The sequence below is a fragment of the Anopheles gambiae genome, chromosome 3, assembly GCF_943734735.2.
Source record: "Anopheles gambiae chromosome 3, idAnoGambNW_F1_1, whole genome shotgun sequence".
Classification (NCBI taxonomy): Eukaryota; Metazoa; Arthropoda; class Insecta; order Diptera; family Culicidae; genus Anopheles; species Anopheles gambiae.
Genome location: NC_064602.1, coordinates 53247546 through 53275224, shown reverse-complemented (window position 1 = coordinate 53275224; position 27679 = coordinate 53247546). Strand labels below are relative to the sequence as shown.

General features: G+C 48.1%; 1 protein-coding gene across 1 annotated transcript; it reads left to right on the top strand.

Annotated features, from left to right (window-relative positions):
* The first annotated feature begins 3121 nt into the window (after positions 1-3121).
* LOC133393594 (uncharacterized) lies at positions 3122-7719 on the top strand. Its single transcript, XM_061659189.1, has 2 exons — positions 3122-6980; positions 7155-7719. Exons 1-2 carry the CDS (start codon positions 6521-6523, stop codon positions 7226-7228), a joined length of 534 nt encoding a protein of 177 aa, XP_061515173.1. The 5' UTR covers positions 3122-6520; the 3' UTR covers positions 7229-7719.
* Positions 7720-27679: the final 19960 nt, after the last annotated feature.

Sequence of the window (27679 nt, the reverse complement as noted above, 5' to 3'; positions counted from 1 at the left end):
GCTTCCTCCCGGATTACGACCGGACCTTGGCAGAAGACCAAGCCGCTGTCATGGAACGGGAATATGCACAGTGGAGACGCGCGGTGGAAGACTCCATCAAAACGCACCATAGCAAGCACTTTGGCCAGCCAAACCAGGTTGGCGCGATGGCGATGGCGGTGCCATACGGCGTCAACTCGACGTTGAAGCCGACACCCGCGAATCAAAATGCCGTAATGGGGAACTTTTTGACGGCAAGTAAAAAGGCCGCGCGGGATAGCACACCCAAGGAGCTCCCTGTGTTCTCAGGGTCTGTGGAGCAGTGGCCGCTGTTCATAGCCGTTTATGAACGATCCACCAAGGCTTGTGGTTTCACTGATGATGAAAATCTCATACGACTCCAGCAAGCACTACGCGGACCAGCTCTAGAGTCCGTGGATCATCTGCTCTTGCTACCGGATGGACTAGCGGAAGTGCTAGATATTTTACGAACGGAGTATGGTCGGCCCGATCTAATAGTGGATAGCCTGGTGGAAAAGGTGAGAAGTTTGCCTCAAATTAGAACCGATCGCCTTGAAACGTTAGCAATCTTCGGGAAGGCGGTGCGTAAGATGTGCGCAACCATAAAAGCTTCCGGACTGAAAGAGTACGACTACAACGTGACGCTGTTAAAGGAGTTGGTAGCAAAACTGCCGGCCGAACGACGATTAGAGTGGGCCCGCCATAAAGCGAACGGAGATCCGCCTGGTTCACGGAGATCGCGGTAGCGGCAAGCACTGAAGTGAATCCCTTCGAAAAACACTCGCACCACAATGATTTTTCGCGATCACTACCAGCCCGAAGGACACTAGCAAACAACCATCAAGTGAATGTTCACAGCACTAGGACTTGCAACATGTGTCACGACTCATTTCGCACACTGGTCGACTGCGCCCGTTTCCGCAAGCTTACTGTGTAGGAACGCCGCGCACACGTAAATAGACATCGTTTGTGTTGCACATGTCTTGGGGCACATAGAGGCACATGCTTCGTACGAACACCTTGCGGTACTGAGGGATGTCGGGCGATTCACCACAGTTTACTGCACGCTGAAGAGGAAACACCGCGGCCCATCACTTCAAAACACCATACACAGCACTCCGTTAACACTCATTTTAGCACTAGCACTCGCCACCTTTTCCTATATGTCCCGGTAATAATCCACAACCGGGAGAAAACCGTAAACACCTTCGCTTTCTTGGATGAGGGTTCATCGGCAACGTTTGTTGATCGAGAGTTGATCGAAGAGTTGGGCATGGAAGGTACTGCCCATCCACTTAGCCTAAAATGGACTGATGGCACAACTCGTAAGGAAAAACGACTCGCTGATGTTGTCGCTTCGTGTATCAGGCGTACACAAAGGTGCTACTACGTACGAGCTACCCACCGCGTACAGCCTAAAAAAGCTTGCGCTGCCACCACAGGCGCTATCGTTTGACGAGCTTACCAGAGAGTTTCCGTACCTGCAAGGACTCCCAATTGCTTCCTACACTGATGTTGTGCCTCGTATCCTCATCGGCGTGGACAATATATATTTAGGAAAACCATCGCGGTGCGTCGAGGGTAAATTCGGCGAACCGATCGCTGTAAAGTCAAGGCTCGGATGGTCGGTGTACGGTACCTGCTCTGCATCCACGCCTGTTAAACCCGAGGTGTATAGCAATTTTCATCTCTGCACTTACAACAAAGAGGAGAATGAGATGCGAAAAATCGAGGTAATGGATTACTCTCCATCTGATGCCAGCGATATCAACGCTTCCTGCCAGCCGGTTCCTGAACGGGGTGAGGGTATAAAGTGGGCGATTTGTGCCACCGAACCGCGGGAGGATCGTCGCCAGCTGGAGGTATGTGATGCGATGCCGTTCCCTCCAAATTGCGTGCTGAATGTAGTACCTCTACAAGAAGAAAAGACGGATGAGAGATCGCAGCGGGTTGTGGACCGGATTTCCAGCCGTACAAGGAAGGTACAGTATCGGACAGAATGATAGGACCCTAGTGTTTTCAACGCAGCATGCACCCGTTGGGACGGGTTTATGTGTGGTTTGTGTGTTTGTGTTTGTGTGTGTGTGCATGTGTGTGTATGTGTGCATGTGTGTGTGTGTATGTATGTTTGAATGTGTATTGGTGTGTGTGTTTGTGTCACAAGTAGGTCGTTTCGGATAGTTTTGTTAGTAGTTTTTTTGTGTTTTGGGTTAGGTTTTTGATGTAATAAGCAGGACCACTGCCCTCGCGATCAGTGTTTTTTCGATATATTAACAATGTTACGGTCTTCTTTCGCCGTGGTCTTCTGAAGACGTCCGGTTGACTTGCGCGTTTCGGTTGTCTAAGCACGTTTCGGTTGTCCGAAGCGCGTTTGCCACAAAAGTGCGCGATCGTTCCATTACGAACTCGATCGTTTTGCGCTTAATGCCAGCAGCCGCCATTCGCTTAATGATATGGCGCTGATAATCGGTAAAATGTTTACCTCGACCCATTGTTACTAACATTGCTTGCTTGGACCGTCAAGAACGCGCTGGTTAAAAACATGGACACGGCTGATCCCGTGCTCTGCCCGCGTTCTACTTCTATACGCGATGAATTACATCGTTGTCGAGCAGCGAAAACATCGCATGGATAAAAACTATCAATGAGTAAGCAGGTGAGCGTCTACCCATTTAAATCGAGAACAGAATACAGCGGCACTCATGAAACAAAACGTCCATTGAAAAGAACACCTGCGCGCTTGTTCAATGCACGCACAAAGTTTAACATGCGCACACAACGTTCAACGCAGAGATGCACGCAGGCCTTTCAATGGCGTGCACTGGAGAAACACATGTAAGGGAATGCCGAGTTCATTGCTGATGTGCGCGTGTCCATTTCGCATCGCTGCGCATGCACATTCATCAACCAACACACCTGCGTTTTCGTCCGAGGAACAAGCGCTGCTGTCGATGCAAACTTTAGTTTTTATCCAAGTGTAAACGCACGATGTTTCACATGATAACACACACTATCAGAATGCTTTCAACGCAATATGACATCATGGCAAGCTACGGTTTTTAGACACAAACCCGCGCACTTGCAAATACACATTAAAAAGCACACTCTTTGTACTACACACACACACACACACACACACACACACACACACACACACACACACACATACACACACACACACACACACACACACACACACACACACACACACACACACACACACACACACACACACACACACACACACACACACACACTCACTCACACACACACACACACACAACCACACGTAACGTGGTAAAACAAGTGCACGGTGCGTTGAAAACACCAGGGTCCTATCTTATTGTCCGATACTGTCCTTAGCCCGCCGGAAACGTTGCCGCTTTCATGGGACACATCCGGATTCGATGCAAGGGTTTCCTACGTCCGTGGCATACGATGCGATTCACGTTGAGCCATTATCCCGTTCCACTATAACACACGCGCGCACAAATTACTCGGCCTCAGCACAATTTTTCGATCGAAAAAATTCGACAGATCCGGCTGTCATTTTGGTGTCATTTGACACTCATTCCGCCGCCAAGGTGTTCATTTTACTGGTCTTTTTGAAAACTGGTATACCATGACACTCACGAGCAAAATGAACTATGCTACAAAAATTCGATCGTTCCGCTTTGTATGGGGCTAAATCCGCGACGCATTGAGCTGCGGAAATTATCGAATATCAAAAAAATGCCATAAATCAAGGTTGATGTTTTTGAAAAACGTTATGTAAAAGCAAGTTGGTAAATGTTTTGGTTCTTTTTCAATATTTTGGGTGATAAAAAAATATTTATTAATTATTTTTTAAAATGTTTACCTGGGGGGCCAACTTCATGTAGGGGTATAAAAGAAATAGTTATACTGTCAGTTTTACGTGAGCGCCTATCGATTTTTTTCGATTGAAAAATTGTGCTGAGGCCGACTGTATTTTTCCGTACCGCGAAACGATTTTATGATACGCGTATAAGGGCTTTTTCCGCACTGACGACACGCACTGGTAGTAGTGATAAACTAATTTTTTGAAATGTCGAAAATGGTGTGGATTTTTTTAGATAACACTTATTTTTTATTGTGCTGATGGTGAATCAAAAAATTAGTCCACTGTTACAGATTTCCGTTTTCAACTAAAAGGGCGAGGGCAGGCGCATCCTGCCCTTTTATCACCAAACTTATCGTTTTCCCTCTCTTTCCTCTCGCTCGCTTGACTTCCCTTTCACTCTTTTTTCATCTTTCCATTTCTTCTCTCGCGCTGTGACCTGGCAGATTATTGGGCACTCACGAGTTTCCAACACAGGGTGTTCGAGATAAATTTGACAGTTTCTGAGAGAATAAGAAAGGATTTTTTATGAAATTTATGCTAGATATTCAAAAAAATTCTACAATGTTTAGCTTACCATGTTTGCCGCATTTTTTATTCGAAGTACCCGCCGCGTCGATGGTCGCCTGCACCCGCTTCCAAAACCGCGCGCAAGCTCTGACAACCATGTCTCTGAGGATGGCCGAAAACACGGCTTTTATTCTGGCCACCAGCTCCGCTTTGGTATTGCAGGACGCCCTGTTGGTGTCCCGCTCAACTGTGCCCCACACAAAGTAATCCATAGGATTAAGGTCAGGGGAGCTGGGTGGCCAAACGTCGGTGCTGGTGTATCGGTCGAAATTGGCAGTGAGCCATTGGCGTGTTTTTACGGCCGTATGGCATGGTGCAGAACCCTGCTGCCAAACGTAGGGCCGCTCATTGGCCACCGTATTGTTTTTACGGTGTTCAGCGAACACATCGCCGCCTTCCGAATTTCGGCATTCGTATGGCCGGCACGAACCATCATAACACACGTTACGCGCTTGTACAATTCGAACGGGTTCCACATATTTACGGAGCTAGACATTTTTTACACTTGTTCACACAACTTTTAGCATAAGTCATTTCGATACGTCAACTCAACCCTGAGATATTAACCCAAAGGCCAGGTGTCAAATTTAACCCGCACACCCTGTATGGCTATATTGAGCGGGGGGGGGTTTTGTGGGATGGTCAGCGTGTGGTCTCCATGTTAGGGGCGGCTGGCTGGCCCTTCTGTCCTGGCATCCTAAGGGACATTAATGAAGGATGCGTAGGCCCTCCGACGATACAGGAGGTTGGGGGAGAGGCCTTGCAAGCCACCTTTAGAAAACCCCAAATGCAACGAAAGGAAACCAAGAGATTTAGAACCGGACTAAGCGATACCGACCCACGCAAACGAACAAGGCTAACGATTGGAAACTCGGGACATGGAACTGCAGGTCCCTCACAGCACCCGGCAGTACTAGCATTCTTGCGGACGAGGTGAGGGCCCGTGGCTTCGGAATAGTAGCACTTCAGGAGGTGCGCTGGAAAGGAGTGACGGAGCGCCCTTATCACAGTGATTGCATGATCTACCAGAGCGGTGGTGAAAAGCATGAACTCCGTAGGGCGTTCCTGGAAATAGGTGAGATGCGGAAACGAGTTATCGGGTGGTGGCCGATCAATGACGGGATGTGCAGGTTGAGGATTCGTAGCAGGTTCTTCAACCTGAGCATTTTATAATATATGCATAGTCCGCATCTTAAGAGAACCGATGACCATAAAGTTGGAGAGGGAGTACGACCGCTGCCCACAACACGATGTCAAAATTGTCATCGGGGATTTTAATGCTCAGGTCGGACAGGAGGAGGCATTTAAACCGACGATAGGAAGTTTCAATGCCCACCAGCTGACGAAAGACAACGGGCTTCGGCTCGTCAACTTCGCCTCCTCCAAACACATGACTATCCGCAGCACCTTCTTCCAGCACGCACCTCGTTTCAGCTACACCTGGAGATCACCGCAGCAGACATTATCCCAGATTATCCCAGCAGACCACGTTCTCATGGATGGAAGGCACTTCTCGGATGTAATCGACGTAAGGACCTACAGAGGAGCAAACGTTGACTCAGACCATTTCCTGGTTATGGTTAAGTTACGCCAAAAACTATGCGTGTCTAATAAACTGCGTTACCAGCCTACCCCAAGGCTCAACATAGACCGGCTGAGAAAAGCTGATGTGGCGAGGGAATTCGCAATCGCGCTTGGGGATTCGTTGCCGGAGGACACCACTACCGAGGCGATGTCTCTCAATGACCACTGGCGTATGGTGGAGCAAGCCATCAGCAGCACGGCCGAGCGAACAATTGGCCGCGTGACCCATAACCAGAGAAGGGAATGGGTTAATGATGAATGCAGACGAGCACTCTCCGAGAAGAACGCCGCGCGTACCCGCATGCTCAAGCGGGCTACTTTGACGGATACCTGAACGGAGCAAATACCGGAGCAGAAGTAGGAAGCAGAGGAGATTAGCCCTACGATAGCCAGCATGACGATGACGAAGTGCCCTCGCCATCTTTGGATGAACTCATTAGTGCCATCAAACAGCTGAAGTGTAATAAGTCAGCTGGCAGCGATGGTCTAGTGGCCGAACTGTTCAAGATGGGTCCGGAACGGCTTGCCGTCATTATGCATCGGCTCATTGTGAGGATTTGGGATCCGGAAGAACCGGACGAGTGGAAACTGGGTGTCATACACCCAGTGTACAAAAAGGGCGACAGCCTGGACTGTGCCAACTTCCGAGCCATCACAGTCCTGCATGCTGCCTACAAGATCCTGTCCCGAATACTCTTCTGCAGACTTTCGCCCCTTGCTACTGATTTCATCGGCAGCTACCAAGCTGGATTTGTTGGAGGCAAATCGACCACCGACCAAATCTTTACTCTACGGCAGATCCTCCAGAAATGCCGGGAGCACCAGATCCCTACGCACCACCTGTTCATCGACTTCAAGGCGGTCTACGATACCATAGATCGGAATGAGCTACGGAACATCATGCAGCAGTACGGATTCCCTGGGAAGCTAATACGGCTGTTGAGGGCCACTATGGACGGGGTGCAAGGTGAGAGTGACGAACATGCTTTCGGAATCTTTCGAATCTCACAGGGGCATGAGGCAAGGCGACGGACTCTCCTGTTTGCTGTTCAACATCGTTCTGGAAAGTGTCATGCGAAGCGCGAGCTTCGACATCCGGAGCACGATTTTCACCCGATCTCTCAATTCCTTTGCTTCGCAGATGACATCGACATCATCGGACGTACAACTGCGGCAGTATGCGAAGCGTACACCCGACTGAAACGCGAGGCCTAGAGGATTGGATTGAGGATCAGTTCGACGAAGACAAAGTACCTGCTTGCCGGGGGCTCTGACCGTGATAGAGCCCGAATCGGAAGCAGAGTATCAGCCGACGGCGACGATCTCGAGGTGGTAGAGGAATTCTGCTACCTTGGTACGATCGTTATTTATACTCCCATCTTAAGAAAGCTAGCGCACATTTGTCCACCAGATGTTTACGCTCGTAACTTTCTCTTTCGCAACTTGATGCGCTTTGACAAACGCATGTTTGTCAAGAGGGTCGTCTTCCTGGTGGGCTTTTACAATTTACAATGTTTTGCTTAAGGTCTAATGCGTTTCTTATGCTAATTGTTCTTCCTTATTTATGACCTACTTTGGGGGTCTTGTTTGTTTATTTCCAGCTTGGGTGGTGCGACCCCCATGGTAAAACACGGAACCGCGTGTGCAGTAAAGCACGGGACGCATGTGCAGTGTTTTACACGGCTGTTAGCATTCATGCGTTAAGGGGGTACAGTCTTTCCCCGAGTTACGCGAATAATGCGTTCCGGAGACATTCGCGTAACTCGGATTTTCGCGTAAGTCGAATATCACGTTTTACAGTAAAAATATACTTTCTTTATCATGATTTTTGATTGAATTTAGTTCATTTATGTAATTTATCACTTATTTGATTCAATTGGTGTGGAGAATTCAGTTATTTCTGACTTTTTAGTGAATTAAAATTTTGAAATATTGCTAATTATTTTTCATTTGACAATTGATGGAGAAAATTGTACTGATTTGACATCTGAACTGTCAAAAATAAAAAATTCGCGTAACTCGAATTCGCGTAACTCGAGTGTCGCGTAACTCGGGGAAAGACTGTATGCGATAGCATGGATGCTACACTCGTACATAAGGAGACCAAGAAGAAGAAGAAGTATCTGCAGATGCTTCAAACGTAGGGGGTGCTCGCATTGCTCACAAGTTTACTGATGGATCTGTTAAAGCCAATTACCATGTGTCGCATAAGTAAAAGTCATCTGAAACTAACTATAGCCAAAATGAAAAGGAGGCGCTGGCTTTGATATTTGCTGTTACACGCTTTCATAGAATGATTTATGGTCGTCAATTCAGTCTGGAACAGTTCATAAACCTTTATTGGCTATTTTTTGTGCAAAGAAGGGTATACCAACGCATACGGCAAATCGGTCACAACGATGGTCATTAACTCTTCTGTTCGACGATTTTTCGATAAACTATATCTCTACAGATAGTTTTGGTCACGCCGACGTTTTATCACGTCTTATCAATATACACGTGTGGCCAGATGAAGAGATGGTGATTGCTCATCTCACTTACGAAAAAAAGTAGTATCTTCAACGAATCACTACAAGCAGTTCCAGTGTCGTTCAAGACAATTCAAAAGACAACCAAAAACGATGATACCTTACAAAAAATCATCAAGTTCATTAAGGAAGGTTGGCCACCTAAAACCATCATAAATAATCCTAAAATCCTACAATTCTATCAACGATGAGAAGGACTGTAGCAGGTTGTATTATGTATCGAGAGAGATAAGACATGCCTCCCAGTTCCAGGAAAAGTGTCTTCAAGCAGTTACACAAGGGACACCCTGGTATCGAACGCATGCACTCGATCGCACGGCAGTATGTGTACTGGCCAAATATCGATGAAGAAGTTGCACATATCGTACAATCGTGCATTGAATGCTCTAATGTTGCGAAAACAGATAGAAAAACGAATCTTGGATCCTGGCCAGTTCCGAACAAGCAATACAAAGGCTGCATCTCGATTATGCAGGACCTGTTGCGCATGCTCCTCAATATTTTCGGAAGACACGGACAACCTGAAACATTGGTCACTGATTGTTGCGAAAGCCACCTAAGAAAAGAAGAAAATGTGGATATTTCTGCTGGGGAAAAATCTTTACATGATGTCATATTGCGTCGAAAGTATTCTGATAACGTGTGTTATCATGTGAAACAGCGTGAGTTCACACTTGAATAAAAGCTAAAGTTTGCATCGACCGCAGCGCTTATTCCTCGGACGAGAACGCAGGTGTGCTGTTTCATGAATGTGAATGCGACAGCGGTGCGAAATGGAAACGCGCACAATAGCAATGAACTCGGCATTCCCTCACAGGCGTTTCGCAAGTGCGCGCTATTGAAAGGCCTGCGTGCATCTCTGCGTTGAACGTTGTGTGCGCATGGGAAACTTTGTGTGTGCATTGAGCAAGCGCGCAGGTGTTCTTTTCAATGGGCGTTTTGTTTCATGCGCGATAGTTTTTATAGATTATCAGCGCCATATCATAAAGCGAATGGCGGCTGCTGGCATTAGGCGCAGAAAGATCGAGTTCGTGATGGAACGATCGCGCACTTTTGTGGCAAACGCGCTTCGGACAACCGAAACGCGCAAGTCACCCGGACGTCCTCGGAAGACCACGGCGGAGGAAGACCGTAAGATTGTTAATATATCGAAGAAACATCCGTTTAGCTCGGCACCAGAGATCCGAGGCAGACTGAAATTGGCGGTGACGCCGAGAACAGTTCAGCGAAGATTGGTCAGTGCCGGGCTACTCGCGCGAGTGCCACGCAAAGTGCCAAATTTAACACCTGCGCATAAAAACGCACGGGTGTTATTCGCCATTGAGCACATGTTCTTCGATGAAGAGGATTGGCGCAGGGTTTTGTGGTCAGACGAGTCTAAATTCAATCGACAGGGGTCGGACGGACGCAGGTTGGTTCGGCGCCCTGTTAATTGTGCTCTTGATCCGAAATACTGCTTCAAAACTTTTAAGCATGGCGGTGGTAGTCTCATGGTGTGGGGATGCTTCTCCTACTATGGGATGGGTCCGTTGGTTCGAATCCACGCTAATTTGAATCGATTTGGGTATCGAGATATTCTTGATACTCATTTATTATCACACGCTAGGCAAAACCTTCCTCGGTCTTGGATGTTTATGCAAGACAATGATTCGAAGCATACTTCCGGGACTGTCCAAGCTTGGCTTGTTGACAACAATGTCAAAACAATGAAGTGGCCTGCCCTTAGCCCGGATCTCAATCCCATTGAGAACCTCTGGGCAATTTTCAAGAAGAGGCTGGGTAAAAACATACCGGAAGATCTGGATCAACTCTTCGACCACATGCAAGAGGTGTGGAGCAATATTCCACCGAAAACGATCCAGAATCTGGTGATGTTGATGCGTCAACGCATGATCAATGTCATCGTGGGCGACGGCAATAAGATCAAGAATTGAGCTTATTGTATTTTTGAATAGGGATCACTGCTCGCGAGGGCGGTGGTCCTGCTAATTACAACAAAAACCTAACCCAAAAGACAAAAAAACTACTAACAAATCTATACGAAACAACATACTTGTGACACAAACACACACACCAATACACACTCAAACATATATACACACACATAAATATATATGAACACACACACACACAAGCACAAACAAATACAAACTACACATAAACCTGTCCCAACGGGTGCATGGTGCGTTGAAAAAACCAACGTCCTATCTTTTTGTCCGATACTGTACCATACTAAACCTTTTTTTCATTTGCCTGATTAACAATATTTAAAAATTAACTTCTGGATATCTGAAGATGTTAACATATTTAACATTTATTTTACATAACACAAATAAAAATTAATTGTAATATGGCAGCACATCCCATTGACTGATGGTCCTCCTTTGCACAAATTACCACCAATAGGTTCAGCCCGGAGCTGAATTTAACCAATTTTCCGTTCCGCCTACATTAACTGAATTTAAGTTGAATTTAACCAAATATACACGAAGCAAATGGGGCGGTCTCGTAGTACATTCGTCAACTCGAACGACCCAATAACACGCCCGTAATGGGTTCAAGCGCGGAATGGGCCGTCCCCCCGTAATAAGGACTGACTATCCGGCTACGTCCCAAGCGATTCAAAACGCTCCGCAGTAGTAAGAAGAATAGAATATGAAGTAGCCTTCTACTTCCCGTTTTACTTTGGTTGCTTAGAGCCAGAAAAATGTAGAAAATGTGGGTTCCAGGAAAGAGCAAAAAAATGAGTTTTTGAGAGTGTGCAGTACAACACACACACGCGACGACTCTCACACTCACGCTTACGTTCTGTTCTACGCCCCCCCCCCCTCTCACTCGACCCACAGATCTTTATTTTTAGACCATCACTTCGACGGCGGACGATGTGACGATGTGTGTCGTCGCGTGTGTGTTGTCGATTTGGTCAGTAAAACTTTTTCTTCGCACCAAATCTGTGACTTGGAGTGTCGGCGTTCCGATTGAACCATCACGACTTTGATCAGTGCGCGCGGTTAAAACGTTGATGAGTGATGATCAGTGCGCGCGGTTAAAACGTTGATGAGTGATGATCAGTGCGCGCGGTGTTGTACGTAGCGTGCGCGCCAAAATTTTAAGAGTGCGCGGAGAGTGAATGTGGGTTTTTGGGGGTGGGGGAATGAGATACAGAGACAAATTTCGCTACATTACGCTCCCGACAATGGCACTCAAATTCTCTCATTTTCTCATGCCCTCTCTGTCACATTCGTAGCTCAATCGACATTTCGTACCGTTTCGATCTCATCACCTTCTCTCCCCTCCCACCTTCCTTTTTGATCATCGCTTTTGGGCTTGCAAATTTTTGACATGTCAAATGAGAGTGACGCCAAAATGTAAACAGCAAGTGTTTGCTTGTGCGGTGATTTTGTATTTATTTTAGTATTTTATCCAAATTTTATGGTATTTATCATTAAAAACGTTTTGTTTTGTAGAATAAACATAAAATCAACCACGGAAGCATGATTTAGTTGTAGTGGAAGCGAAAAAACAATGCTTGGAGCATCGAAACAGCCGAATGAAATTTCTAACCTTCACGCACGACGCCGCCGCTAGGTAAGGTGTTATGTTCCTTTCTTTCTTCGGTTATTATTACTCAGAGAGGTACACGCGTTTGTAACATAAACGATCATACAGTATGGGACATTAAGATATGATTGTGATTGTGAGTGATTTTGTAAGTATTTTATCCAAATTTTATGATATTTATCATTAAAAACGTTTTGTTTTGTAGAATAAACATAAAATCAACCACGGAAGCATGATTAAGTTGTGGTGCAAGCGAAAAAACAATGCTTGGAGCATGGAAACAGCCGAATGAAATTTGGAAAGAGCTGCATGCATGGCCTCCCAGTTGGCACTGTTGAAAGCATTCTTTACGTCAATCGTAACGATCGCGCAGTATCTGTTTCCTGTCCTCTTTTTTAGCAAGGCGCTTCGTCCTTTCTTTAAAACAGCTGCGATCGCTTCACCAGTAGACCGCCCCTTTCTAAAGCCAAACTGTCTGTCCGACAGTCCGTGTTCGCCTTCTGTATAGACAACTAATCGGTTGAGTATTAGGATTTCTAGTATCTTGGCGAAATTGTCTATCAATCCTAAAGGCCTTAGTGCTGATGCATCGCCGGGGGGCTTCCCAGGCTTTGGTAGACGAACGAGTTTCTGTCGCTTCCAGGGTATCGGAAAAAAACCAGTATCGAAGCAGTTCTGGAACACTGATAAAAAAGCTTCTGGGTACGCTTTGATAGCTGCTTTCATCGCTTCAATGGGGATACCGTCTGGACCAGGTGCCTTCCCCAGTTTGAGATGGTCTGCAGCCTTCTGTAGTTCATCAGCGGATATTGACACAGATTCAACATCAGGATTGCGGGATATATCACGTGGAGTTTGTGGCTCATGGTTAGGAAACAACTGTTCAATGATAGTCTTGAGCACGGTTGGGTTCCTTTCCCTAGGTAGGTCTTGGCCGACCATCTTACCCATTAGCGTTCGGTAAGCACCAAACGGGTTGTTTTCAACCTCATCGCATAGGGCCAAAAAGCATCTCCTTTTACTTGCCTTGATCTTCCGTTTTAGATTTGATCGTGCCAGGATGTACCAACGTCTCAGATCCTCCCTTTGTTCCGAGGATTTGGCTCGATTCATCTTTCTGCGTGCTTCGATGCAATGGCTTCGGCACTGGGCTATTTCGGTAGTCCACCAGTAAGCTCTCCGTCGTGGGTAAGGTCCCCCTTTCCTTCGTGGCATAGAGGTGTCACAGGCGTTGGCGATCGCTGACGCTAGCTCCAATGCTGACGAGGTGTTTGAGAAATCACCAAACCTCAATGCCTCAATAAACAGTTCCTCGTTGAAGCATTGTGTTTTCCAGGCTGGAAAACCGGAGCCCTGGGCAACCCTGTGGCACTTGCTTCCTGCCGTGTAGCGTATCACTCGGTGGTCGCTGAGGATGTAGGCGTTGCTTACCCTCCAGTTCATGAAAGAAGCCAATGCTGGACTACAGAACGTAAGGTCTATAATGGAAGTTCTGCTATTCCTTACAAATGTGGGTCAGGAGCCAACATTTACCAGTGCTAAGTTCAGTCTAGAAAAGTGCTCCAACACGGCGTTTCCTCTGGCGTTTGTGCTTTTACTGCCCCATTCCGTGGCCCAAGCGTTAAAATCTCCTGAAATGATGATAGGATTAACATCGTAGACCTCATCTGAAATCCTCTTAAGAATTTCTTCGAATTTCTCTAGATCCCATCTTGGCGGAGCGTAGCAGCTGCAGAAGGTTATTTTGTTGATGACTGCAATCACATACCCCTCGCCGTGCCTTGAAATGATCTGCTGGATCGGAAATCTACCAAAAGCCCAAATAGCAGCGGTCCCTGTAGAGTCAGAAACCCAATTGTTTACGCCGCTAGGACAGCGATACGGCTCGGACAGCATTGCCACATCTCCCTTCTCCTCTATAAGCAATTGCCCAAGCATGTCTTGGACCTCTTCACAGTGGTTCAGGTTCAACCGAACTATCTCCATGTCGATTTCTGCTTGCTCGCTGGAAAGAAAACGCCGCTGGTATGATGCATGTTTGTACCCGGTGGACAAAGGACACATCTGGGAGGTTTGACGCATGTTTTGGCAAAATGCCCTGTGTTCTAGAAGCAAAGTTCTTTCTTCAACTCAAACTTAAACGTGATCTTTTAACTCGTAGTTTACTGCACTACTTTATTGCTCTAAATCTTACAACGTAGCAAAGTAAATTTCGCGGCGGATCGGTGGTTAAAAAATTTCACGTACGCTTTCTTACGCTTTCTCACTTGATCTCATGGCGCTCGCGCGATGGCCGTTTTTCGATTCGCGCGGCGATGTTTTTTCTGCTCCCTCTGGTACCGGCAAATCGGCGACGTTTCGGTTCGGCTGTCAATGGCTTATCAATAAACACAAATTGTAAACAACAATTTGTCACTTTTCGCCGACCTCGTTGTTTTCTACAACATTCTCCCGCCCGGTACGTTGCTGGTATACGCAACTTACCCTACTAAAGTCGGCGATCTACTTCAGTTCATCGTTCAACCGTTACGCTGGTGCCGCATCACCACAAATACGTTCTGGGTTTGGTGGGTTGACCGTATCGTTCTTCATTTGTTAGGTCTACGAACGTCCAACACGGCTATCTTCGTTGCAGGTCTTTTGATGATTCCGCTTGCTGTCTGCACGGTGGCTCGCCTTACTTGGCCGTCGTTGGCTTTAAGCACTTCTATCACCCTTCCTTTCGGCCAACAATTCCTCGGTAGGTTGTTATCAGCAATCAACACTACATCACCTTCCTCGATCGAACGAGATGGAAGGAACCACTTTGTTCTGCGAGTCAGGGTCGGAAGGTACTCGGCTATCCATTTTTTCCAAAACAAGTTGGCGTTACACTGCGACGCTTTCCATGTCGACTTTACGGCCGTCGCTGTATCATCGAACGGTGCAGGTGGCTTGATGCCGTTTGAGCTGCCCAAGAGTAAGTCATTCGGTGTTATCGGTGGTGCCAAATCGTCGTCTAACGGCACGTAAGTCAGCGGTCTCGAATTGATGATCATTTCTATTTCAGCCATGGTAGATTGCAATACTTCGTCGTTAGGCAGACGTGGCAATTCGAGTTGAGCGAAAACCTTTTTCACTGACTGGACGAGGCGTTCCCAGCAGCCTCCAAAATGTGGAGCGGCCGGCGGGTTAAAGGTCCACTTCAAATCAGGGCTAGTAAACTCTTCTATCAAAGTGTTTTCGTCGACACTCTTTCTGGCCTCCTTGAGCTCTCTCGAAGCTCCTACGAAATTCGTACCTCGATCACTAATGATCTCTCGCGGCGTTCCACGCCGAGCGATAAAACGCCGGATCGCCAGGACGCATGACGAACTCGTCATTGAATGCGCGATTTCTAGGTGGATGGCTCGTGTTGTTAAGCAAGTGAAGATCACTCCCCAACGCTTCTCCACGCGGCGACCAACTACTACGTTGATCGGCCCGAAATAATCTATTCCGGTACATGTGAACGCACGCTGAGCTATAGCCGTTCTTTGTTCAGGAATGCACCCCATCAACGGCGGCTCGGGAACAGCTTTCCGATTAAGGCAGTGTTGGCAGTTTTTTCGAACCCGTTTATACTCCGATAGCAATCGCGGTATATAGAATCTGGATCGCAATTCATTGATGACGGTCTGATGGTTGCAATGTTGATATATCACGTGGTAGTGATGAATGATTAAATCTGTCCCTTCATGTCGCCTGGGCAGTATCACGGGCATCCGAAGCGGTTCGTCCACTGCAGTGCAGTTTGCAAGCCGGCCACTTATTCTCAACACACCATGGTCGTCGAGTGTTGGTGAGAGTTTGTACAGTACGCTACATTTTTCGATGCCTTTTGACCACGGATGTTTTAATGTTGGAGGATTCTCGAGGCACTTGATTTCTTGCGGAAATGCTTCTCGCTGAATTTGCTTCAGTATTATCTGTTCAGCTCTTTGAAGCTCTTCTTGTATCAGCGGTTCTGTTGCGATCGGTGTTTTATTGGCCCTATGAGTGCAATTGTTCAAAAATCGAACGACATATCCAACGGATCTCAGAAGTCTATTCCACTTAGAAAATCGATCGATTTGGATGAGTGGCTTAGTTGTGACATGGAACAGCAAGTTGCGACGTAGTTCTTCTGCTGTATCATCTGGTCGTGTCGGTGAAGCTGGCCAATCGCTCTCCGGTTGCCATAGAAAGCTCGGACCCTTGAGCCATCTGCTGTTGGTGCTTAAATCGGGTATTTTTGCCCATTTCGTACCATCGTCTGCAACATTGGCTTTCGTTGATATCCACTGCCAATCGTCTACTTTGGTCAACTCTAGGATTTCTCCGACTCTGAAGGCCACGAATTGACTGTATCGTCTGTGATCTGAACGTAACCAACAGATGACGTCCCTTGAGTCCGACCAAAAGATTGTTCTTGTGATTATTAAACGATGTGATTTGTGTATCGTATGTGCGAGCCGTGCGCCAATCACTGCTGCCTGCAATTCTAAACGGGGAATCGATAGAAACCGTAGCGGTGCTACTCGAGTTTTTGAACCTATTAGAGCGCATTCTATTGTTTCTCCTTCTTCAAATCGGAAATAGGCAACCGCTGCCATCCCGTTTTCACTTGCGTCGCAGAATATGTGAAGCTGTACGTTACGAGGTAGGGCCGACGTACGCTGGCGGTAGCACCTTGGTATTTTGATCTGGCAGACGGCAGGTAAAATGCTAGTCCACCTTTCCCACTGTTCTGCTAAACGGCCGCCAATCTGCTCATCCCAGCCGACACCAGCGCGCCATATTTCTTGCAGCAATACTTTCAGGAACATCAACACGTTCCCCAATAGACCCAAAGGATCGTAAATCCTCATAAGGATACGCAGCACTTCGCGTTTAGTCGGCAGTTTCGCTCCTGCCAGTAACTGCTCGTCGTTTCTAGGTGAGACTTTGTACATGAATGTGTCGGCTTGCGTGTCCCACCACATTCCCAATACCTTTTCTGTTCTCGCATCTGTGCCAACGTTAACATCCTTCTCTATCTTTACAGGTACATCTAGCTGTTCCATCACCAAATGCGAGTTCGAGAGCCAGTTTCTAATCTCGAATCCGCCTTTCGCATGCACGTGACGTACGTCCTTCGCCAGCTTAATTGCTTCGTCTTCAGTTTCGACACTGGCGAGCATATCGTCGACGTAATGCTCCTTGACAATACATTCAAAGGCACGAGGAAACTCATCTCTATACTTTTCAGCGTTCAAATTCTTTACATAATGCGCGCAGCAGGGCGAGCACGCCGCGCCAAACGTCATAACGGTAACAACATACACGTCTGGAGCCTTATCAGTCTCGCCACCGTTCCATAGAATCATTTGACTGCGCTGATCCTCGGGTCGCATAGCCACTTGAAAGAACATCTCCTTGATGTCTCCTACTACGCCTATTCGATGCTCTCGGAACTTATACAGGACCGTCAGGAGGTCTACCAGCTGATCTGGACCCTTGAGCAGGAACGTGTTTAAACTGACTCCGTTAGACTTGGCGGCTGCGTCGAACACTATACGGATTTTTCCTGGCTTGTTAGGATTCGTTACCGGAAATGTCGGCAAGAACCAGTCTGTATTCCGTTTATCAGCTATTTCGCTTGGTGTGAGGCGCCGGATGTAGCCCTTTGTTTCGTAATCGTTCATCTTGTCGATGATAGCAGCTCTCAACACCGGATCTTTTTGCATTTTTCTTTGCAGGCATTCGAAACGTCTTATGGCCATGAGTTTACTTGGTGGTAGCTGAACATTGCTATACTTCCACAGTAAACCTGTTTCATAACGATTTCCTTTTAAATGAGTCGTGGTTGCAAGGATCTCCAACGCCTTTTCATCATCTTTAGAGCCAACTGAATGGGGCGATTTGGTAATGCCCATCGAATCGATCGCAAAATATTTCTTAAGCTCAATATCGATTCTATCGTCGGTGCTATCTACACACGGGCAAACTTGTGGGCTATGATGGTTTAGGAAGCCATTCGCGCCATTACCGGTATTCGTTGGGTACGATCCATACACTATCCAGCCCAATCTTGTCTTGGCGGCAACAGGTTCATGTGGCTTTCCCTCACGGTATGTCATCGGATTACCTAGATGGCAGTTATCCATACCAATGAGGATCCTAGGCGTGATGTCAGTGTATGAATTAAGCTTTAAGCCTCTCAAATGCTCGAATGTGCTTTGAAGTTTATCTGCGCTAAGTGACTGTCTCGGTAGCGCCAGACTCTGTACGGTATGCACATTTGGTAAGACATACACCTTGCCGATTTCATCACGTCCTGACAAACTTAACGATGCCCTCACTGAATTCTTCTCCTCTCTTTTCTGATTTCCGGTCCACCAGAGGCACAACGGATGAGAAGTTCCTTGCAGGCCAAGTTCTTCTACCAAAGCATGTTCGACGAACGTGGCGGACGAGCCGTCGTCCAAGAACGCAAACGTATCAACTTTGCGGCCATTGCCATGAAGTGTAACCGGGACATAACGGAAGAGTGGCGGCTTCGCTAACGCGGTTTGGTGGTGGTTGCTCATATGGTGTCCGCCGGTTCCGACTGATAGCGCTTCGGCTGTGGCTCTCCGACCATCATGAAGCAATCTGTTGTGCAGGAAAACGCAACCATTTGTGCCACACGGCGTTCTTCTTTCACAACGATTAAAGTGTCGTTCAAGACATTTGCGACAAAGATGTTTCTCTCGCACTGCTCGCCAACGGGCGTCTATGTCCATGGCAAGAAAATCAGGGCAGCTTTCTACGTTGGCGCATTGTTGTTGGCATACTGGGCAACGTGGTGTGGCTCTGCTGGAACTCGATGCAGTGTGTCGCGCTGGAGCAGCAGTGAAATGCGCATTCACGTGTCGATGTTGCCTGTTCGCTGTGGCATTCGATGCAGTTCTTGTATACGGACTTTCTGGGACGTGTACCGAGGAAACAGTCACCAAACTGGCTGCTTGGACCAAATGATTCAGCCAATCATTGAAGCTCGACAACGTAACTCGTCCCAAGTTCATTTGATGACATCCCCAATTGAGCTTTAGCGATGAAGGCAAGCGCTCCGTCAGCTCGTATAACAAAGCCACGTTGAACATGTATTCGTCGAGACCTGTGGCTGTGATTGTCGCACAAAGATTCTGGACTGCGATCCCAAAGTCTATCAGCGTATCGAGACGATCCTGTTTAGGTGCGGGCATGGCGCGCACCTTGTTTACTAGCGAGTGAACAATAATCTCAGGACGACCGTAGAGCATTTTTAATGTGCTGATAACATTCGGTACATTGGACGGATGCATCAAGAGGCAACGTACTGACTCCAACGCCTTTCCCTTCAGAGCCTTTTGAAGTCGGTCTAGGTTGTCCACATCACTGTAGACGTACTCCTCCGTGGTGTATTCGAAGGAGGAAAGAAACATCGGCCACTCTTCGGGGTTGCCGGCAAACGTCGGCAAGTCCCGTAGCCGTACTCCACCGTGTCTAACCGTGTATTGCATCTGCGAAGTATCAAAGGCTGAGAAAACATTCGCCTGAAATCTTTCCGGAACGATACTCACGCGTGGTTGCTGAGAAGACGTTCCCTGATGACCAGTTGCGCTTGTTTGCTGATGCGTTGTCCCCTGATGACCGGTGGCCTGGAACGATTGCATCAACTCGTTCCGTTCTCTGAGCTGCTTGATCTCCAGGTCTTCTAAAGCTCGCTGTAGGTCACGATCTCGATCAGGCTGCGTGGCTGGAGGCTGGCTGGGTCCAGCGTTCTGGTCTGCGTCTCTACGCCGAGTTGCAGAAGTGCTAGCTCGCGCGTTGTAACGCAGAAAATCCGGGAAAGCAATGCTCGATCGAGACGGTGCGCTCGCAGGTTCACGGTCCGTGTTGCCGCGGCCAGGTGTACCTTGCGTTAATCTCCGCGGTACGGGCACGGCCGAAGGAAGGAGCACATCTTCGGCGGTTCCCTGGCTGACTGGGGAGACCGTGCCTCCACATTGCGCATTCAGCGACACTCCAAGGCCCCGTGACACACTCGGGCTTAACTGAGCGATTTGCGCGGTTAACCGGATGAAGCTTTCGTTAGCCTCTCTGGCTTGCTGGACCAAGTCCTGTATCGAAACAGTGTCTTCCTCTAAATCGTGCACCGGGGAAAGTTGTCGCACTGTCGAATTCGCGGCGGGGTTGGACTCAGCGTTCTCGTGGTTCATGTTCACTCAACTAAGCTTCACACGGGGCTTTCACAAATTAAGAAGTGAAATTTTTTAAAATGTTCTAGAAGCAAAGTTCTTTCTTCAACTCAAACTTAAACGTGATCTTTTAACTCGTAGTTTACTGCACTACTTTATTGCTCTAAATCTTACAACGTAGCAAAGTAAATTTCGCGGCGGATCGGTGGTTAAAAAATTTCACGTACGCTTTCTTACGCTTTCTCACTTGATCTCATGGCGCTCGCGCGATGGCCGTTTTTCGATTCGCGCGGCGATGTTTTTTCTGCTCCCTCTGCCCGCTGCGCAAATTCGAGCAGTTTCCAGCGCAGAAAATGCACCAAAATCTGCGCTGGCCAGCGCAGATTTGGCCTGCTCTCCCGCGCTGTTCTTCAGCGATTTCTGCGCTGGGTCGCGCAGTTCGGGCAGTTCGGGCGGCGGCGGAGCAAAAAAAAAACGGTAAAAAAATTTAAAAAAATTGGCGCCCATTTTCTCGTCCGCTTCTTCTCCCTCCTTCACCCTGGCTTGCCTTACTTGAGCTTCAGCCCGTGCCTTCCGCCGCCAGCTGATTGGCTGTTGCGGTGTAAGCGTTGATACTCATATGTGCATTGCGGTTGTGTATTGCTATTGGTGGGTGTTAGCATTTAATAATTTGTGTGTGACCTTCAGACGCTGTGGGAGAAGCTGGATTGGGATTTAAAGTGTTATCGGTGTAGTGATGGTTTATTTTATTTCGTGCCGCTGCTGATGAGACCATTCGATGCCCCTGCCAGTTGAGGGTGAAGAAGCCTATTTAAAACAAGCGTAGGAGAACGTCTAACACTAATCTAATATTTTTTAATTTGAACATGTTTGATGCTTCAACGACCTTCTAAGCATCATGTAGCACAATGTATAGTGGCTATAATTTTTTTTTTTAATGTGCCGAAATCTGTCTCGAGTTTTTGGGTCTCGTCACACACACGCACACAGCGCGGGGAAAGTGACCGTTCATTCTATCATCTCGCGATCCCCCACCCCACCCGGCGCTAGGGATGAGGATGCACAACCGGATAGCTGAACCAGCCGTTCTACCGATAGTAGCCGTAATCGATCATGCGTGGAGGGGGGGGGGGGGGGTGGTCTAGTGGGGGGGGGGGGGGGAAATGCGTGCTTGCGCGACTTCGGGGGTGCGTGCTCGCGAGCGCGCTTTCGTGGGTGCGTGCTGGCGTGCGCGCTTTCATGCTCGCGGGCGCGCGTACGTGCGTGTGTGCGTGCGTGCGTGCGTGCTGGCGTGCGCGCGTTCATGCATGTGTGCGCGCGCGTGTGTGTGTCTGTGTGTGTGTGTGTGTGTGTGTGTGTGTGTGTGTGTCTGTGTGTGTGTGTGTGTGTGTGTGTCTGTGTGTGTGTGTGTGTGTGTGTGTGTGTGTGTGTGTGTGTGTGTGTGTGTGTGTGTGTGTGTGTGTGTGTGTGCGAGTTTGCGCGCGCGTGTTAGTGAGTTTGCGCGCGCGTATTTGTGTGTGTGCGTGCGTTTGGAAACACCAAAATTATTTGATTCTGATGCGTACATTTTCATCCGCTGCGGCTACAAAGTCCATGCATTTTCGATCTCGCTACCTGGGAGATAACACAACCATTGGCATTGGCATCTTTGCGATCGGCTCTGCTGTTGGGAGTATCAAAAAGACACACGATCGAAGCAAACGTGTATGTGATATGTAGCACATTTCTTTCCAATTCAGCTAGCGGGCGCAAGTGGAAACAACATTTTGAATTGAATCCATACAAAAGAGGATTCTGGATTTGTTTATTACGGTGCGCGTATGGTGCTGCACCTGTCCGTCCAGAATCTGGTGGCTTGTTGGTTTGGAGTAGTTATCATGACGCGGATTGACCGGCAATGCTTTGGAATGGGTTCGGATCGGTAGGTTCATGTTTTGGTCGAGTGCATTCCGTGCATTTGTCGCGTCACAGCGGTAGCCCGGCAGCAACAAAGTCAAGACAAACTCTTACCCGGGTGTGCACTGCTATGCTAAGTTCTTTTTATTATTATTATTATTTTTATTATTATTGGCGTAATAGCCAACGCGATCATGCCGGCCTTTTCAGGACTTGAGTACCACGTAGCCGGAGCCGGTGACTAACCCCTTGCTACGGCGGACGGTTCATACGCGTTTAGAACCCACGACGGGCATGCAGAAGTCGCGGAATGATGGCGGTGCCGCGGGCCCGTTTCTATCCAGTGTGCAACTTTCATACTGCCACACTGTCTTCTGCCCGGTGCATACGCAGCAGGCGGGAAGGATACACCTCCACAGTAAAAAAAACACCGTCATGAACCAGCGGTGGATCTAACGGTAGGCGGACTAGGCGATCACCGAAGATCTCTAGTCTGTAGTATGCCGTATGTCTAAAAGTGGACCGTTTATTAGCGACAAGGGCCCCCGGAAAGATGGTCGTTAGGTCTCCGTGGCTGGAGAACCATTTGCACCTCCCCTCCCCCCATGGCGACTACAATTTTAGGGCCTGTGACCGATGATCGTAGGGGTCCCATGGCCACCCCCCCCACCCCATCCACCGGCAATTTAAGTATACCGTTCAATCTTCCAACAGCTGCCAGTGCCAGTACCCCCTCCTCCCGGTCATCAGTTACCATTGACAGGGGCCTCAATTCGTCTTTCCGCCTTTCATGAACACCTTCCTTTTTTTGACCGATAAATCATAACATTCCGAAAGAAAACACATTTGGCGACAGTTTTGCATACACACGCACACTCACAACCATGCGCAGGATGCTTAGCATATCTATGTAATCCACAACAGACGAAATTAAAAGCTTAGTGTTATGTTCAATGCTTAACACGTTCAGCACGACGGTAGGCCCCAGGGACTGCCAGTTAAATTTTTTAGTATACCGGTTTCACAATCAGCTTGCGTTCTAGATGCTGGTGGAAAGGAAAGTTGATTAAAATCAGCGCCAGGCTGAACGTGTAAATGCGAATTAAGGTTCTGCGCGTTACACAGCAAACCCTCCAGCGTGAGCTAGCGATTCCGTAGTCATTTTTACATTGCATCGATTAAACTCATTGCGCTTTTTTGGTTTGATTTGTGAAAATGCAACTTCATCGCCGCAATGTTTGTTAACGGCATTTTTAGGCGCCACAACAGCTCGCGAGAATTGACCACACGAGAGAAAGAGATAGCGCTATGGAGGGAATGAGCACGGACGACGGCTGACAGCGATTGGCCGTCTGACGCACCAACACATCGAAACCTTCGACAGCGCGCTCAGGCGAGGGGTATGAGGCGGAGCTAGGGACGGGTAGCTCGACGAGCTGCTTGACAAATTTGCCGTTGGAGAGAAAAGGAAGGCATGATAAAATTCTCCGAACGCCATGATTTCTTCCGTCGCTTTGCGCAGCGGGTGGTAACGGCAAATCGGCGACGTTTCGGTTCGGCTGTCAATGGCTTATCAATAAACACAAATTGTAAACAACAATTTGTCACTTTTCGCCGACCTCGTTGTTTTCTACAACACCCTGTTTCACCGCATCGCAGACAGCAGTCGGTCCTATCTGGGCCTTTGCAATCGCGGGAGAAATGGCCCGTCTCCCAGCATTTGAAACACCTCCTGTTCGGTATTTGTATTTTTACCGGGCAGATTGACCATCCAATCCTAATCTTGCCACGTGCTGCCACTAGCGTTGCTAGTTTCGTCGGGAGCTTCACTGAAGCGGTCTGCATTCCGTTGAAGGATTTGGTGATCTTGGTCTCGAAAGTTACCCCGTCCAGCTCGGTGAACAAATCCCGAAGATCTTTTTCAACGTCGCTGGTCTGCGTCTCTGCGTCGATGTATCGAATTTTCACCGTTTCCATTTGGCCTAAGGTCTTTACTGTCCCATTGCTGCCAATGGAATTCTGAACCACCTTTGCGTAGTCGACTCCGCAATCATCATCGCTTTTGCCCAGTTCGAATAGCAAGCCTCCATTTTTTGTTCCTCGAATTCGCACTACTTTCTTACCGAAAGCTTGAAGCTCAGGATCTGCTTTTAGCATGCAGAGGATTTCCACATGGGTAACATTTTCGCCGGGCGCCACTAGTACGGTTTCGGTTTTTGGACGCCTCGGCGGAAGCGCCTCCCGAGTAGATGCAGGGTGAACTTGCTTTGCGCCGGTGTCATCCGGAATGACACTTTCCTTCGGCTTCCGGCGATTTTTCCGCACGACCGTGCTCCACGACCCCTCTGTCTCGTTCATTTCGGGGCCACAACCGGCACTCGCGACCAGCGAGCTGCCAGAGGGGGCATCATTTTTTGCTCTCTTAGCATCGTCCACTTCCTCAGGCGACCTCAAATTTCTGCCCCGTTTACCATTCACTGGCGTCTCGGTTTGGGAGCAGCCTTCTAGCGCCTCTTTTAGGGACTTTTCAGCCCTTTCCGCTCGCAGCCTTGTCGTCATGAGCTCACGTTCAACACAGGCTAACGCCGATAAGATGCTCACTGCCATCTTCTTGATCGGATGGTGAACATTATTCCGATCTTTCGTATAGGCATGAAGTTCTCCAGCCACCTTTAAAGCTTCCTGCAGCTTGCTTCCACCGACAACAAGCGCTGGCTCTTTCGATGAAGAAAACGATTCCACTGGTTGCGAGGTCACGGAATCCTCTGCTGTCATCACATTTTCCTCGCCGGTTACCGCTTCAACAACAGCAGAATCAACCGACGTACTGGCAACTACTTCAACCGCAGGAGAAGCTGAACACTCTCCGAGATCCGACGGAGGAGATCTAGGCGTCTTGCTACTACGGCCAAAAAAGCGCCTATATCCTTCAAGGCCGACCCCAGAGGACGGGGAGGTAGCGATTCGTTCCCGCTCATTGGTGGTTTTGCTCAACCGAATCCCACATGAAGAAAATCAATTTACGAGGAACTCACCTAGCGAGCCTAGTGTATAATCACCTAATTTGCGGACACTCACACAACACAAACGAATGAAGGGCCTTTGCACTGTAACTCACGCAACACTGATAATACCAGTGCCTGGTAACTCACAGAACTGGTAACTAACAGTATTAGTAACTCACAGCATGATAGGCACAAACACACACGTTGCGTTGCTCGATAAAGTGTGCGTAGTAGCAACCACTAGAGAATCGCACATTTAACACACACTATGGAAAAAAGTACGTTTGCTGCACTCAAGAAAACGGCGTCACTGTCAGCCAAATAGCACCCGTAGGAACAGCAAAGTAGTGCACAAATAAACAAAGCGCACAAAACGCACTCCTATGCCCAACGCATCAGAACTGCCGAAATCGAGCCGCCAATAACACTCCCCGCCCTAGGATCGGGCAAGACCCTCGCGACAGGGCCCACCGGGCAAGGCGAGCCGCTCAAGCGGCACCGCCGGCACCACACCGTAGAGCGAGGACGTGCAAATCGCTTCGTCGTTCACACCAATCCAAAAACTGTCCTCCACCAAAAAACCGCACTTCACAGGGCACCACAATGTAGCAAAGAAAATGGTAATGGCAAAGTCACTGGCGCACAGAACCAAAAACACTTTGAAAATACACTTTCGCAGCGGAGCTGGAAACAACACGTCCTTCATGACTCGATACTCGACTCTGTCCTGTGTGTGTGTGTGTGTGTGTGTGTGTGTGTGTGTGTGTGTGTGTGTGTGTGTGTTTGTGTGTGTGTGTGTATGTGTGTATGTGTGTGTGTGTGTAGTAGAAAGAGAGTGTGCTTTTTAATGTGTATTTGCAAGTGCTCGGGTTTGTGTCTGAAGAAACGTAGCTTTACATGATGTCATATTGCGTTGAAAGTATTCTGATAACGTGTGTTATCATGTGAAACAGCGTGAGTTCACACTTGGATAAAAGCTAAAGTTTGCATCGACCGCTGCGCTTGTTCCTCGGACGCAGGTGTGCTGATTGATGAATGTGCATGCGCAGCGATGCAAAATGGACACGCGCACAATAGCAATGAACTCGGCATTCCCTCACAGGTGTTTCTCCAGTGCACGCCATTGAAAGGCCTTCGTGCATCTCTGCGTTGCACGTTGTGTGCGCATGGGAAACTTTTGTGCGTGCATTGAGCTGGCGCGCAGGTGTTCTTTACAATGTGCGTTTTGTTTCATGAGCGCGGCCGTATTCTGTTCTCGATTTTGAAGGGAAGAAGCTTACTCGCGTACTCGTTGATAGTTTTTATCCATGCGATGTTTTCGCTGCTCGACAACGATGTAATTCATCGCGTATAGAAGTAGAACGCAGGCAGAGCACGGGATCAGCCGTTTCCATGTTTTTAACCAGCGCGTTCTTGACGGTCCAAGCAAGCAATGTTAGTAACAATGGGTCGAGGTAAACATTTTACCGATTATCAGCGCCATATCATTAAGCGAATGGCGGCTGCTGGCATTAAGCGCAAAACGATCGAGTTCGTAATGGAACGATCGCGCACTTTTGTGGCAAACGCGCTTCGGACAACCGAAACGTGCTTAGACAACCGAAACGCGCTTGGACAACCGAAACGCGCAAGTCAACCGGACGTCTTCAGAAGACCACGGCGAAAGAAGACCGTAAAATTGTTAATATATCGAAAAAACACTGATCGCGAGGGCAGTGGTCCTGCTTATTACATCAAAAACCTAACCCAAAACACAAAAAAAACTACTAACAAAACTATCCGAAACGACCTACTTGTGACACAAACACACACACCAATACACATTCAAACATACATACACACACACACACACACACACACACACACACACACACACACACACACACACACACACACACACACATGCACACACACACACATGTACACACACACATACACACACATGCACACACACACAAACACAAACACACAAACCACACATAAACCTGTCCCAACGGGTACATGCTGTGTTGAAAACACTAGGGTCCTATCATTCTGTCCGATACTGTATAACTGTATTAACATAAAAGACGTTATTCTAACGTAAAAACGAAGACTGTTTCCCGCCGTTCCCTTTCGTGCGCTATCCTTAATTGCCAGTTGCCAAGTGCCGGCGTGATCGCCGGTCGACCCCGTTGACCGCGCAAACGATGACCCGGATGGATTGCACGCACACATCAACCGATGATCACTCACGCGCCAACGGTGAGTTACTAGTAGCAATCCATCCGGTCCAGGTTAGCTCACAACATAAGGTATGTTTATGTGTAATTACGATCATTGTTTGATTTTAGGGTGTGATTTGTGCAATATAACCGTTCCTGGCGGGGATAGTCAATAGTCGATACCCTTTGCAGCTGAGAAGGGGTGCAGAAGAAGGGGCTCGCTACCACCCTTCCCACACCCGGACGCTTTTTCCGCGGATGAAGAATATGT